We start from the raw sequence: 15,100 nt of genomic DNA, 5'->3' as shown, positions 1-15,100 counted from the left end.
TCTAACATGTAACCGACTATATACATTATGCAAATAATTAGCTTATAGTGCTTTTTTTCTAGAACAGTTCAGAAAATTAAGAATACAACAATCATCTCAAGAACAGTTAATGTACAACTGCACAAAGAAAATTATTATCTTTATGAGTATAATCACAATTATAAAAAGCTGGATGGATGGTGGGGGTGTCTGATTACACTTTGCCATTCATCATATAAGTATTTTGTGCTTACCTTGCGTGGCTGAAAATCGTATTTCACACAGTGTTGAAAACCTTTGCCTTTTGACTTCAGTGATGTGACTATTAAGCAGTTGCCAACAAAGTGAGCAGAGTACCCAACACCTTTGCTAGTACGAAAGCTGAAATAATAAAGAGAACTTTAAAAAAGTACTCAGAGGAAGTTCTCATGATCTAGAAATACAGCTTACTAGGAACGATCAAGATCAAGGAGTTAATTTTACATCTATTTTAGATTTTTTTTTAAAAAAAATAGAGTTGAAAGTGACCATTCATGCATTAAAATCAATACAGCTTGACTTATTATTGCAATCAATAAACACAGCAAAATCTTCCAAATGGCCGATAGCTGCTTAGCTGTTTACTAAAACTTGAAATACTGGAAGAGTTGAACAGTCTTTTTTTCTGTACATAATGCAACACTTCTGTTCAAAAAATGTTTTACGTAAAGCTCTAACTTTTAATGCACATAGCAAAGCTCTCTCTTTATACTGTTCGCCCTCGTAACCACTTCTGAACTACATTGCTACTATTCACTTTAGCAGACAAAAGCCAAATTTTGGTGACTTGTCAGTAAAAACTGGTCACTTCATGGCAGAGGAAGGATGTGAACCACATGATCCTAGTCCAATATCCTGGCAAATCTTGCCAAGAAATAATTAAAAACAAAGTAAATCTGATTCTTCACAAAGGAGAGAGTGGTTAATTTTCCATCTATTCTGAAATCATCCAATTTCTTCTGCAACCTTATTTTGTAATAAAAACATTTTGCAATACCTCATATCAAGTAAGTCTTACAGAGGAAAACAACATGTTGCTTACCTGTAACTACTGATCTTAGTGTGATCCGTGTACATTCACAGTATTGAATAGTGTGCCTGCGCAGTACCCTCATGAAGGGAATTGTCAAGCTCCTCATGTCACTCCAGCTCTAGCCATCGAGCTCAGTGTGATTATTATATTCAGCAGTTGAAGTGCCCAATGCTTGGTTCCTGGATAACTACACAGCTGTGTTGAGCAGTCCTTCCAAAGTGTTGAGGTAAGTGAGACTGACAAAGTAAATTACTTCAGCGGGAACGGGTAGGAGGGCTGTGTGAATATACATGGATCACTCAAAGATCAGCAGTTAAAAAGGTAAGCAACCTCTTTATCTTTGTCATGATCTGGTGTACAATCACACTATTGGGTTATTAACAAGCTACACTCTTGGAGTTGGATGTAGGAATGTCACTGCAGCACTCTTAAGTACTGCCTTCCCAAAATTCGCCTTCGCCACATAATGTATGTCTAAGGTATAGTGTCTATAAAAGGTTGATCGGAAGACTAAGAAGTTGCTTTGCAGACTTCAGCTGCTGGTTTGCCTGATAAGTTTGCAAGTGAAATGTCAACTGTTCTGGTGGAGTGAGCTTTATTGGACTGACTGACTGATAGATTAACAATTTTATATAACACCCAAAACTTATGTCTCTGGGTATTGTTACAATAAAAACAATACAAATTAAAACATTAAAATAATTTAAAATTCAACATGTTAAAAAATGTTAATCTAATTGAAAGCCTGGGTGAACAACTGTGTCTTAACTGCCTTTTTAAAAGTTGTCAGAGATCGGGAGAGAGGCGCTCTTATTTCAGCAAGGCATGCATTTCAAAGCCCTGGGGCAGCAACGAGCTAGTGGGAACTGCAGACTAACCTCTCCAGATGATCTTAATGGGCAGTGAGGTTCATGGCAAAGACAAGGTTCTCTTAAATACCCAGGGCCTAAGCTGTTTAGGGCTTTATAGGTTATAACCAGCATCTTCTATTTTGCCCAGAAACATCAGCAGCCAGTGTAGCTCTTTCAATACAGAAGTAATATGGTCTCTCCAAGAAGACCCAGAGACCAACATGGCTGCCACATTCTGAACCAACTGCAGTTCCCAAACTATGTACAAAGGCAGCTCTACAAAGAGTGCATTGCAGTAGTAAAGCCTGGAGGCTACCAGCAGATGTACCACTGTTCTGATAATGTTTATCTGAAGAAACAGACACAGCTGGTGTACTGATAGCTGATAGAAAGCATCTCTGACCACTGCCTCAACCTGGGATGCCAGGGAGAGGTTTGGATCCAGAAACACAACCAGACAGCGTATCTGTTCCTTCTGGGGAAGTGTGACCCCATCCAGAACCGGCAAGTCAAAATTGTCTCCCGCGTTCCAACTCCACACAGTAAGTAACTCCTTATCTGGATTCAGTCTCTGCTCATCCAGCCCATCATTGCCTCCAGACAGGCATTTAGGGAGATTATGCCTGCTCTTGATGATCTCTCCCAGCATACTGATAACACCCTGCACCAAATCTCCTGATGATCTCTCCCAGAGGTTTCATGGAGATGTTAAAACAACATTGAGACAATATGGAGCCCTGAGGAACACCATATGGAAGTTCAGGTTTTGAACAATAGTCTCCAAAGGACATCATTCGGAATCTGCCTGAGAGGTAGGAGTGGAACCATTGCAAAGCAGTGCCTCCCTCCCACAATCCCCTCAGATGCTGCAGAAGGATACCATGGTCAATAGTATTGAAAGCCACCAAGAGATCCAAAAGGACCAACAGAGTCACACCCCATAGCCTGTCTGAAAGCCAGTTCAAAATGGGTCTAGATAAATCAGTTTCCTCCAAGACTGCCTGAAGCTGGGAGGACACCAGCTTCTCAGTTACCTTGCCCAGCCACAGACAACTGGAGACAGGCCTATAGTTGCTTAACCACATAAGTGGAGTTGCTGGAATCTCCACATTATATACTGCAATAATTGTGGAGTCTGAATCTAAGTCAGCCTGAATACGAGAGATTTTTTTTTATCCACAAAGAACTCATTTAAAATGTTTTTGGAGGTTCAATTCCCTGGTTTTTTGGTAAGCAATAGCAATTAGATCCATCAATCAGTGAGTCATCTTGAAAATGTGTTGCCAATATTTCTTCCCTTGTATGATATGAATAGTTGAGTGTCTTTTCTAAAAGATTTTATTTTATTCAGGTAATAAAGAAGGTTTCTTCTGACATCAAGGGAATGAAATGACCTCTCCAGCATCGCTGACAGATCCTTGAAGAAGGTTGGTAGATCCCGATATGCAAGTATGTTACAGCTTTTATTGTAAAACACATATCTGGTCTTGGACTACCTTATCAAGATAAAACTGTATAAGTGGCAAGTCTGAACGCAGAGCCGTTACTGCATTAATTCTATGGACCATAGTAATTACAATAAAAAATGCGGTCTTCATCAAAAGTAATTTTAAAGGAATTCAATTTGACAGTAGTGGTTCAAAGGGACTTTCTGTCAAAGTCAGAAGTGCTGAAGACAAACTCCATTGTTCTACTGGTTTCCTATCTGGTGGAGACAAATCATTTAATCCTTAAATGAAAGAAATCTTTCCACTTCTGAGTGGGAAAATTCCATTCTGTCACAAACAGGTCTACATTTGGTTGACCCCATTCCATGAATGTAAGTCAATATTTCCAATTGACTCCCATTTGTGGTTCAGGACCCTGCAGCTTGACCTGCTTAATTAACCTGCATTTTCTGTACCCTTTATATGGAATTCTACACATTCAAAAGAGCTGGGCGAAGGAGTATTAGCCCTTGCTTCCGTTGTCGACACTGAATGGTCCAACGATGACAAACGCCTCCTCTTCTACAACGGGGAAGAAGGCAAGGAATGACCAGAATCTGGGCACTTCCTCTTAATTTTGTGTTTCTTTGACTGGTCCCCTGAAGATCTATCCTTGTTGACATCATGTGGGTGTTTAAACATAGCTGGGTAGTGCTCATGCAGTATCTCTTGCCTGTGTTTTGGACTAATCTATGTTGAGAAGAGCCTCACTACCTTTGAAACCAGGTGTTGATGAAGTGGTAAGAGCAGACCCCTTCAAAGTATACTTTGACGTTGAGTCATCTGATCTTGTCAGATAATTTGCTGCAGTCACCAACAACAGAGAATTTGCTGCAGTCACCCACCGGGTGCAGACATCAATGAAGGAGACTTCAACATTGGGATCAGTTGACAGAGAGCCTGTTTGTATAGGACAGCTCTCAGATGAAGCCTTCTACACTTTTTAGTTTGTCGAAAAAAACGAGATCAAATTTCACAAACACTCGTGTTATGGTTCTCTCCCCAACAAATAAAGCTGATATTGTGACGAGTAGTAATTGGTAATTTTGTACCACACACCCCACACTTCTTAAAATATGTGTTAACGTCCACTGGGGGGGTAAAGGGGGGTCGTTAGCCAGTCCGAGAATTAGTCCAATATTCCTGCCTCACCAGAACCTAATACAGAGAATTAACCAGTCTAGTCCAAAGTCAAACTATGAATTCACAACTTTTGCTTTGTCTCACAGAAACAAACAAGCCAGCTGAGAAATGATACCCTGACGAGGACAACACAACGGCAGTCAAAAAGGAACTGAGCACTGGGTGCTCCAAATATAACAGTCACACTGAGCTTGATGGGCAGGGCTGGAGTGCCACCACGAGGCGTTTGAGGATTCCATCCATGAGGCTACTGCGTAGGCATACCACCCAATGGTATGATTGTGCACTAGATCACAACAAAGATGTGTGTTTAAAGTATTTTCCACCTTTGTTTAAAAAATATCTATTTGACTCAGTTAAATATTTCATATTAAGTTCTGTTGTATAAGATGAATTCAGGACATTACATTTAACATTTGTTATTACTTTTCTCCATATATACACACTCAAAAGGTTGTGTCCCAAGCACTCATATTAAGAATGAAAGTTCTATTTATGTGAAGGGGAGGGGCTATTCACCCCCACTAATCCCACTTCCCACTGCAGGCCCCACATGCCAGCCTGCTGCAGAGGGTCCACCAATCTTCAGGAGCAGATTACTGGGGGCTCCAGAGGGCACAGGGAATGAAGAAAATGAATCCTTCTCCCTCGCACAAGTGGAATTTCTGCTCACACTATAAGTAGTTAGGATACAACACAAAGCTGTTAAACAGCAAAACAAAAATTCATCTACTGCTTTTTCCAGATTATCTGAACTACAAACACATTTTTTTTGGTTCTGTATATAGTTCTTCATTTTGTTACACTTCATGCAAAACTGTAAAACATTTTTGCAAAGTAAGTTTGCATATAACAAGAAAGTTGTGTCATTCAAGTTACCAATACACTGTGCACCAAAGCACACACAAAAAATGCTCTGCAAGTTTAGCAAAACACATATGTATAAGCTATCTAAGTAACAAATGGAATATCATGTTTTCCCAACACACAAGGGGGAAAGAAAGCACTCCAAACTTCCTCAGCACTTTCTTGGTTTTTAGGTGTCTAAATGAAGTTTTTCTTTTCTTTTATCTTTGATGCCACAAACTGTGCTAAACCAAATACTAATGACTGGGTCTTTTTAAAAAAGAAGAAAAAGAATGGCCAGATTTACTTGAACTGCAACTCTAACTAACCTTTTAAATATCAAGTCTGCCATCTCTGATCATCTAGTGATTGAGCTTTTGGTGAATATTCCTTCATGTTAGAATTAACTCCATTGAATGGAAGCAGAACCATGTCCTCTGTTCACCTCAAAAGATGCTGCAGAAAACTGACACTCTGCTTTGAAATATTTCCAGACTTTGGAACAATCTCACTCCAGGACATGCAGCAAATCTCTAATTAAATCAAACTGTCAACTTCTGAAGAATTGCTGTATGTCAAAATAAGCAGGACCCAAAAGGAAACAGCCAGTATCAATACTAAGAGCTGCTTCATATACCTTTCCCCTTGCATAGGCATAAGGAAAAAAATGCACCTCTTTGTATGAAAATTATACAAGCATCTTTTTGACTGCATATATAGTATGCTGGTCTTGTAAACTGCCCAGAGAACTTAGGTTTTGTGCGGTATAAAAATATATTAAATAAATAAATAAAGCAATAAAGCAATCAATCAATCAATCAATCAATCAATAAAATACAGCCTTGAAAGCTACAGCGATTTTCACATATCTGTGTACATGGGTTTATACTTCTCTCCTATCCAAACACGGAAAATGCCAAGTGTGAAGACGTCTTGTAAAGATTTATACCTGCAACTGGCAAGCAATTGCCCTATACACCAACAATATCTGATGCCACAGCCTGTATCTTTCTGGTTGGTTCACAATGCAGTTTTACTCCCACCACTATAAACATTTTGGCACCTACAGAATGCTGAGTGCTCTTCAGAACACAGCAAGATTGCCTCTGCCTAGGTGGTTTACAATAGGAGATCAAAAGAACAAAGGATGGGAGATAAGATAAGGCTTACTAAAGGATAAAGATGGAATAGCAAAAATCACAGGGAAAAAGCGGACTATAGAAGTCCAGAAGCACTTTGAAGTAGTGAGTTATGGAGAACGTGAGAGGGCGACAGTTGAAAGTATAGTAAGTGGCATGCCACAAAGAAAAGTGGGAGAAGGAAGATGGGCTTGCACAAAGTGTTTTACAGAATAATTCTATTTTTATACGAAATATCTAGCCATGCTCCAAACCATTCTGAAAGCCCATCTTCTGTAGGTCAGCTGCCCTCTTGCCTGCCTCACAGAGAACTCTACTGGGGACAACCATGAATATTTTTAGTACTGAATAAAAAGACAACTCTTCATCCTTAAAATAACTGGGATTCAAACTGTCCTGACTCAGGACCACTTCATATATAATTACTTTGCAATAATTCTCTGATTTGCAGAGAGTGTAGACTTGTCAAGGAGCCACAGCCTACCATTAATTTCCAGCTCCTAGCACACCTAGCTCACATTTGCAAGCATATTGTGGATATACATGAAAAACATTTTAGGTACACCCTAAATATTTAACTGAAGTATCTGAATATGTCAGCGTTATTCAGCAGGAGCAGTATCTCCAAGCCCTAATCACTGCTCCAAAGGGTTTGATTTCATGTGATCCTGCGCAATGGATCTTGAGCAATGGTCCTTGGGGGTTGGAGGGAGGGGAATTCACAAGGAAAATTCAGACAGACAAAATAAAAGGTTGTGCACACAACCAAAGCTTACCCGGCCTGGGGGAACAATTGGAGCCGTCCTGCCTTCCCCCACCCAACGAGTGCCCCTCCTGAGCTGCCGTGTGCCCACTCAAGCAGCATGCAATGGCTTCGGCCTGGTGAGGCAGTAGAGAGAGAGCAGGCTGCGGCCTCCTTTATCCCACAATGCACTGTGCAAAGAGCACAGTGCACTGGGGGATTTCCCAAAGCAGGCAGCCCAAGCAGCCAAACAACCAGGGACTGGGATGGAAGAGCATGCTCGCGCCTGTCTACCTCCATAAAAGCCCGCATCAATGACCTGGGCTACCCAGCAGGTCAGTGCAAGGATCGGGCCGCTCACAGAGCTCCACATGAGCAGCTCTGCCTGGGTAGGGCTACTCCTGTGAACAGTAGCTAAGTCTGACAACAAACTGACCTACTGGTCAGATATATGAAATATATATTGAAATATACTTTTAAATACATTAAAAGACACATTACACTATACCTTGATTAAAATTTGGTAAGCTAAATTGGGAACAGATCAAATTCTGGACAGGCCAGGTCCAGGCCACATTCTACCAGTTATCACTTCATTAGTAATTCTTCATTTCTCAGCCCTATTGTTTTAAATGATACACTTTTAAGGGGGCAGGGGGATAATCTGTCCAAACTACTTGCTCAAAAGTCAAATTATATACATAATGTATTTATTATACAGAATTCTAGGATGGGAGATAAAAATAAGAATACAGGGAACTTTCTATTTTCAAGTATTCTTTCACAAGCTGTCCACAATATCTTAAGAGCCCTAAATTTTTATTTGGTCCTAGTAGCCTTCTGTAACACTCACAGAAGTAAGCACTTAACAAAATGTAGTCATTAAAACATCATTTTTATTCTTTAAAGAACCCTTTAGAATTATGCTTAAAATGTTGATGCTACTTACCAATAGAGATACGGTTTATCCTTATCTACATTAATATTGTTCAATGGATCCATGCGAAACCAGGTGTTAAGCGTAAACCCATTCTGATAAGGCCACTTGGCAATAGGAGGCAATGCAATTGCCTACATAAGAAGTAAAAAACAAACATGTGTTATACTGCATTTCAACATTGTTTTATAAAATGAAGTTATTTACAACTCCAACCTGCCCACTATCACAATCCACCCCATAAGCTCTGTGGAGTTAAGGGGACAGATGAAACTTTTAATCTCACACCAACATTAGTGCTTGACTTTTTCCACTTCCCAAATTCTCACTTTTGTATGCACTGTAAACACTATACATAGCAGGCCTTTGGATTGAGAAAAGATTCAATTTGGAAGGCACTTTGGGGTTTCAAAGGTGGGGGAGCGAAATGCCAATCTGATTTACTGTTTAGATCAGACATTGCACTTTGGTTGACCCAATTCAGAAATGATACTTCAAGATCATAATGAGCTATAACTTTTTCAGTTCTTAGCAGAATGGAGTGAAAATGACAGAGGTGATAGCCCCTTCTGAGGGTATGCTGCTGGCCAAACTGCAGACCAATTGGTGCAGTGCTGTCTGTGCAGGGACACCAATGTTTTTCTTTCTCCCTTTTGACATCACACTGAGAAGAAGAAGAAAAACCTTCAAAGTTCTAAATTTTATTTCAACCAAAGCAAGGTGTTTGGGGCAGTTTTGCTTTTCTTTTTAATCAGCCTAATTAAGATAGCTGCTGATTGGAGTCTCAATCAAAGTAGATCTGCCTGAAGCACCCCACTTCGATTCAGATCCAAATAATAATAATATAAAAGCATCACACAGCCCTAAAAAATCAAATGGAATCCTAACAAAATAATGGAATCATAAGCAGTTCTAGTTAGCAATGGGCTCTAGTGTGGAGTAGAGGTTAGAGTGCTGGACTGGGACCTGGAAGAACCAAGTTCAAACCCCCATCCAGCCATGAAACTCAATGGATGTCTCTGGACCACTCACTTATCCCTCAGCCTAACCTACCTCACAGGGTTGTTGTGAGGATAAGCATAACCATGCACACTACTCTAGGCTCCTTGGATGAAGGGTGGGATACAAATATTAAATAGATAGACAGATAGATAGATAGATAGATAGATAGATAGACAGAGAAAGAAACAAAGAAAGAAAGATAGATAGATATGGAAAATGTATTAAAACCATCTATATCTCATATTAAAGTACAGAAAAGAGTAATTACCATAGATGGAAAGAAACATTACACAAACTTATTTCTTCAAAGTCAATTTAACCAGTAGACAGATATTTATATTTTTACTTTAAAAAGAAGTATTGCTTAAAACTTACTGCAGCACTGCAGCCTGGGAAGTTGAAAAAAGTGTCAGGACCATGTCTCTGTGGCATCTGATTAAGGACTGACAACAGCTTGACTGCATGTCTAGGCTGTCAAAACAACAACATTGTAGAACTGTAAAATATAACCACTTATTAATGATAATCTTTGTACTACATGTAGCTACTGGCTAGTTTCCCCAATATCACAATTAATTTTGAAGTAACCTTTAAAATAAAGCTATAAATTAGATCCTTTCGATACTATTGACCATGGTATCCTTTTGGATCCCCTGAGGGAGTCAGGATTGGGTGGCACTGTTTTACAGTGGTTTCATTCCTACCTCTCTGGTAGATTCCAGATAGTGCCACTTGGAGACTGCTACTTTGCAAAGAGAGAACTAAAGTATGGAGTTCCACAAGGCTCCATACTGCCTCCAATGCTCTTTAACATCTACATGAAACTGCTGGGAGAGATCATCAGGAGTTTTGGTACAGGGTGTTATCAATATGCTGATGACATTCAAATCTATTTCTCCACATTGACCTCATCAGAAAATTGCATAAATTCCCTAAATGCCTGCTTGGAGGTGATAATGGGCTGGATGAGGAATAGCAAACTGAAGCTGAATCCAAGTAAGATGGAGGTACTGACTGCGGGGTGTCGGGACCCAAGAGATGGTTTAGATCTGCCTGTTCTGGATGGGGTTACACTCCCATGGAAGGTCAGCTACATAGCTTGGGAGTGCTCCTGGATCCAAAACACTCTGTTTTCTCAGGCTGAAGCACTGGCTAGGAGCACATTTCATCAGCTTCAGTCGATACATCAGCTGGAGATTTAAAACAGTAGTACATATGCTGGTAACCTCCACTACTGTAATATACTCTATGTAGTACTCTAACTACTGTAATATACTCTATGTAGAGCAGGCCTTTGTACATAGTTTGGAAACTACCATTGATACAGAATGCGGCAGCCAGACCCGTCTCTAGGACAATCCAAAGGGACCACATAACATTGATTTTAAAAGAACTGCACCAGCTACTGCTATATTTCTGAGCAAAATACAGCATGCTGGTTATTACCTATAGAGCCCTCAATGGCTTGGGTCCAGAGTACTTAAGAGAGTGCCTTCTTTGTCATGAACCCTGCCTGCCGCCTATTAAGATAATCTGAGGAGGTCCGGTTATGGTTGCCACTGGCTTGTTTGGTAGTGACTTGGGACTGGGCTTTCTCTGTGGCTGCCCCGGGGCTATGGAATATGCTCCCTGTCAAAATAAGGAAATCTGCTCCCTGTCAAAATCTCCACCTCTGGTTGTTTTTAGGTAGACTCTCAAGACACCTCTTTTCTCAGGCTTTTAACTGAAATTAGTTTTAACAGTTTTTATCTCATGAAATTGTTTTAACTCTTTATTCTATGAAATTGTTTTACAGTGGTCCCTCTACTTACGAAATTAATCCGTTCCGAATGCACATTTGTAAGTCGAAAAGTTCGTAAGTCGAAAAGCGGTTTCCCATAGGAATGCATTGGGAACGGATTAATGCGTTCCGGAGCCTAGAAAAAAGACCCAGACCCCCAGTAAGGCTTGCAAACTGCACAGGAACATTTCTTTTCAAGAATAAACAGGCAGTAAACAGGCAGGCAAGTCAAGGAAACCGCATGTAAAATTCGTAAGTCGAGGAAACCCCATCTAAAAATTTGTAAGTCGAAAAAACCGCATCTAAAACTGGATCTAAAACTGCCGTTTGTAACTCGAAAAATACTTATGTCGAGTAGTTCGTAAGTCGAGGGACCACTGTAATTGTTTTTATATTTGTTGCAAATTATGTACACCCCCCAGAGATAAATGTATTGGGAGGTATATACATAGTTAATAACATACATAGCAATAGCAATAGCAATAGCACTTACATTTATATACCGCTCTATAGCTGGAAGCTCTCTAAGCGGTTTACAATGATTTAGCATATTGCCCCCCAACATTCTGGGTACTCATTTTACCGACCTCGGAAGGATGGAAGGCTGAGTCAACCTTGAGCCCCTGGTCAGGATCGAACTTGTAACCTTCTGGTTACAGGGCGGCAGTTTTACCACTGCGCCACCAGGGGCTCTTACATAACAAAGTTATTTTATTATAAACTAAAAAAAATGTTTAGTAAAAACAAAACTTTTAACTTCACACAACTCTATGGACAAAGAAAATCCTAAATATATTTTTGTTTGCTACAGCTTACCCAGATTCCACTTTCACCACGAAGCATGCTGAACAAAAGCTTCAACTCCTTGACAGTGATGCTGTAGCTGGCAAGAACCCCCAACATATCAACGAGAAGATCTTCAAAGGAAAATAAAATTACTCTACCTCTTGTTCCAATTTTTGTCAAAGTATCAGTTCACAAGTACAAGCTGTATCAGCTATTAAAACAAAGATATCTGAACAATGTTCTCCACTCAGTACTACCTTCATGTGCAAAAATGAATAGCACTGAGTTTTCATTGGTGTTTATTAGCCTTCTTTTAAATGACTAAGCCACAAAGCAAACTTCTTGCTTTAAGGAGTCTAACTGAAAACTGCATAAGATGTTTTAAGATAGACACCAGCAACAGTCACTGGAGATACTGTGCTGGGGGTGGATAGGGCCAGTTACTCTCCCCCTGCTAAATAAAAGAGAAGCACCACGTTAAAAGGTGCCTCTTTGCCAAGTTAGCAGGGTTCAGTTATGATCATAATAAAATCTTAGCTAATAAAAGTGTGTCATGGGCATAGAAATATATTGCTGCTCTTTGCTCTGTCTAGTGTACTTTAACTGGCAGTGGCTATCCAAGATCTCAGACAAGAGGCTTTGAAGGCTATTAAATATCCTTTTCACTGGAAATACCAGGAGATAAATGAAGCATGTCGTTTGCCACAAGTCACATACAAAAGCATGCAATCGGCCACTGAGTTGCAGTCTCTCCATGTTGTCAGAGATAGATGAACTGATGTACAACCCACTATTTCTTCTATAATTTCTTCTTTATTTCAAGGAAAAATGTATGTTAGTACTTAGCAGAATCAGCCTTGAAGTTAACTTTACAATAAGCTAAATTGTACATCCTTCTATATGAAGTTAGAATTGCTACTTATTACATCTTTCAAGCCCCCAAAGTTGTCAAAGGTGATTTCATAGAATTGGCAAAAAACTTGTTTAATCAATCTTTACTACACACACACACACACACACACACACACACACACACCTCTCCAATACTACACACAACTGATCAAATCAGTGAGAAACTGATCCATCCGGAGATAAACTATGGAGACCAAGAATGATTTTGTTTCCTATTAGGATGGTATGCTCCGAGAGACTGGTCAATCCAATTAATTACTGGAAATCTCTGGCAATTCAACTGATTTAAATCCACAGATATAAAAGATTCCTCTGCAGATGGCCTGGACAATATCTGGAATAAGAAGCTAATATCTCCCACAGATATGGTAGCCTCTAATTAGGGGTGTGCACGGAATCGCGGAGCTGCAGTCCAACACTGGGGTGGGGGGTTCCATTAAGGGCAGGGGGAGGGTTTACTTACTCCTCCCGCACTTTCCCAACTCCGGCGCCATATTTACTTTAGAAATCAGGTGGCAGGATACCTCCCAGCCGCCCCCTTCCCCGCTCGGTTCCTTTTCCTTTAGAAATCAGGAGGCAGGATACCTCCCTGCCGCCCCTTTCCCTGCTTGGCTGCTTCCCCAATCTCCTGGACCAGCTCCAGGGCAGAGCAGCAACATATTCCATTTTGGGTCTGGTAACCAGCTCCCTCCCTCCCTGCTTCGCCATGTGTAGATAGATAGCAAAGCTGGGGGAAATGAGCAAGGAAAACATTGTCCTTGCTCCCTCCCAACCCCTGCTCCAGAAACTTCCTTCACCCTGTGGGGCCAGACTACAAAACTCCAATTCCAACTCAGCTAAAGCTGCAATATTTTCTGCCGAATACATGATCGCGCTAGAGTATGTCCACAGTAAAAATCACCAGCAGAGGAACCAACACCTTGTAGAATGAAAGTGAAAAAAGAAAAAAGGCTCCATGTTCTACTTCATTCAAGAAAGAACATGCAAATACCCCTCTCATTTTTATTTTATTTATGTTTAATTTGGAAAGGTGACTCAAAGTCTTGAGAACACTGGCACAAGACAAACTTCCAGAAAAAGGTTTTTTAGTTGGCAAGCGTTCTCTCCAATTAAATACAATTAATTTTATACTTAGGAACATAGGAAGCTGTCATATACTGAATCAGACCATTGGTCTATCTAACTCAGTATTGTCTTCACAGACAACAGCAGCAGCTTCTCCAAGGTTGCAGGCAGGAATCTTTCAGCCCTATCTTGGAGATGCTGCCAGGGAGGGAACTTGGAACTTTCTGCTCTTCCCAGAGCGGCTCTATCCCCTAAGGGGAATATCTTACAGTGCTCACACATCACGTCTCCCTTTCATGTGCAACCAGGGCAGACCCTGCTTAGCTAAGGAGACAAGTCATGCTTGCTACCACAAGACCAGCTCTCCTCTAAGAGGAAGTTGCCACATACTGAGTCGAACCCTAAGTCTATCTAGCTCATTATTGACGACACAGGTTGGCAGCAGCTTCTCCAAGGGTGCAGGCAGGAATCTCTCTCAGCCCTATCTTGGAGATGCTGTCAGGGAGGGAACTTGGGATCTAGATGCTCTTCCCAAAGCGGCTTCATCCCCTAAGAGGAATGTCTTACAGAGCTCACACTTCTAGTCTCCCATTCATATGCAACCAGGGCGGACCCTGCTTTGCTAAGGGGACAAGTCATGCTTGCTACTTAAAAGACATGGTGGGACTTCTGAAATCCTTGCTTTAAAAAAAAAAGATACTCAAGAAAGGGATCTAAAAATTAATATAACTATATTTCTTCAAAGCACACACAATTATATTAACTGCAAACCCTTTGACATTTGTATGACACTAAGAACATGGCTGATAAAATTAATGAAGCAATTGTTTGCTAATTGCTTAGGAGGATCCATTCCTCTGTCTTCATTCCATCCCTCCTCCATAAATACAGAAAATGTAGATTACCGGTAACTATCCAGTTCCAAAATATTTATGCTCATCAATTAGGTGGTTTATACCTGCAATCATATCATCCACAGTACTCATCTTCAGTAGCACTTGTTCAATTAAACCGACTTCTGTGCTGGTCTGTAAATTGCGGACACTTTTACGAAGGATGGCGGTGAACATACTCCAGATTTCTGCTTGACATGTTACATCACAGTGCTCTAGAAGTTCTGACATGCAAGTTATACTTTCTGCATCCTGGATTATAAAATTCATCTCTAGATCGAATTCTCCACCAACCAGCTGAAAAACAGAACAAAATACAAATGTTAGATTACTTGCTAATTACATTTTGACAAGATGCAGAAAAAGTACCTAAATTACTAAATCCTTACTGAACACACTTGAACATGAAGCTAGTTTTACCAGGTCTGCTTCTGGTGGTCTAATTTGCATTTTGAAAATGCATGCA

The 15,100-nt window shown here is 40.4% G+C and overlaps 1 protein-coding gene and 1 long non-coding RNA gene across 12 annotated transcripts in view; one reads left to right on the top strand and one right to left on the bottom strand.

Moving 5' to 3' along the window:
- Positions 1-15,100, bottom strand: part of NBEA (neurobeachin) — a 670,094-nt gene that overhangs the window by 588,876 nt on the left and 66,118 nt on the right. For 10 of the 11 annotated variants that reach the window (XM_053311836.1, XM_053311837.1, XM_053311835.1 and 7 more), the window contains exons 2-6: positions 14,700-14,931; positions 11,795-11,895; positions 9,574-9,669; positions 8,209-8,330; positions 234-360 (exon numbers count right to left, since the gene is read on the bottom strand). In XM_053311836.1, coding sequence (XP_053167811.1) covers positions 234-360; positions 8,209-8,330; positions 9,574-9,669; positions 11,795-11,895; positions 14,700-14,931 — 678 coding nt within the window. Of the gene's footprint in view, positions 1-233; positions 361-7,293; positions 7,422-8,208; positions 8,331-9,573; positions 9,670-11,794; positions 11,896-14,699; positions 14,932-15,100 lie in introns of those variants that run through there. The other variant, XM_053311845.1, reaches the window with a different exon arrangement.
- On the top strand, positions 7,382-11,934 carry LOC128351859 (uncharacterized). The gene is made up of 2 exons (XR_008320090.1): positions 7,382-7,594; positions 11,790-11,934. It is a non-coding gene; the product is annotated as an uncharacterized LOC128351859 (long non-coding RNA).

This window comes from Hemicordylus capensis, chromosome 3, assembly GCF_027244095.1.
Source record: "Hemicordylus capensis ecotype Gifberg chromosome 3, rHemCap1.1.pri, whole genome shotgun sequence".
Taxonomy (NCBI): domain Eukaryota; kingdom Metazoa; phylum Chordata; class Lepidosauria; order Squamata; family Cordylidae; genus Hemicordylus; species Hemicordylus capensis.
The sequence above is the reverse complement of the archived record's forward strand: the minus strand, read 5'-3'. Positions and strand labels throughout refer to the sequence as shown.